General features: G+C 40.1%; 1 protein-coding gene across 2 annotated transcripts in view; it reads left to right on the plus strand.

Annotated features, from left to right (window-relative positions):
* The window catches only part of LOC106869042 (uncharacterized), a 30,588-nt gene that overhangs the window by 7,519 nt on the left and 22,359 nt on the right, over positions 1-710 (plus strand). The window contains exon 2 of one of the 2 annotated variants that reach the window (XR_001409361.2): positions 501-594. Coding sequence is in view for 1 of the 2 variants with exons in the window: in XM_014914550.2 (XP_014770036.1) it covers positions 531-594 (64 nt within the window). In the remaining variant the exon portion in view is untranslated. Of the gene's footprint in view, positions 1-6; positions 595-710 lie in introns of those variants that run through there. The other variant, XM_014914550.2, reaches the window with a different exon arrangement.

Consider the following 710-nt stretch of genomic DNA (forward strand, 5'->3'; position numbering starts at 1 on the left):
GGCCAAAAACAGGAACAGTTCTATAGTTTAGTCTGTCTTCACTTCTATCACCACCACCACCACCACCACGACCACTACCACCACCACCACCACCACCTCCACCACTTCATCAACAACACCAAGAACAACATGAATAACTGCAACACCTAAAAACAACAATATAAAAAATTCATCAAAAGCAGGAACACTGATACCACCTCCGCCGCCGCCGCCGCCGCCGCCGTCACAACAACAACAACAACATTGACAAGTTGTAACAAAACCGTGAATCTAACGTTGAGTGATGAATTTAAAGCAACAACGATTGTCCCAATAATATCGATAACAGCAACAACAACAACAAACACGCCAACAACAAAAGATTTTAAACAGCTACCACTGGAGCCATCATCATCGTCATCATCACCATCATTGTCATCGCCATCGTCATCATCATCATCAATAATTAACATTCAACTAGAACTCAATACTTCTTACGATTATTATTATTATTATTGAAGAAAAAGAAGAAAAAGGAGAACAACAACAGCATGAAGCGTTTACTATTTGCCTTGGTCTCACTAACCATTCTCAATTCTACCCAAAGTAATAAAAGTAAGTGGAAGTTTTATTTTAATCTTATTGAATTATTTGGTTAATCCCCACGAAGACGCGGATAAGCCCGTAGCTTTGAGAGAGAGAGAGAGAGAGAGAGAGAGAGAGAGAGAGAG

Source organism: Octopus bimaculoides, chromosome 4 (assembly GCF_001194135.2).
Source record: "Octopus bimaculoides isolate UCB-OBI-ISO-001 chromosome 4, ASM119413v2, whole genome shotgun sequence".
Lineage (NCBI taxonomy): Eukaryota > Metazoa > Mollusca > Cephalopoda > Octopoda > Octopodidae > Octopus > Octopus bimaculoides.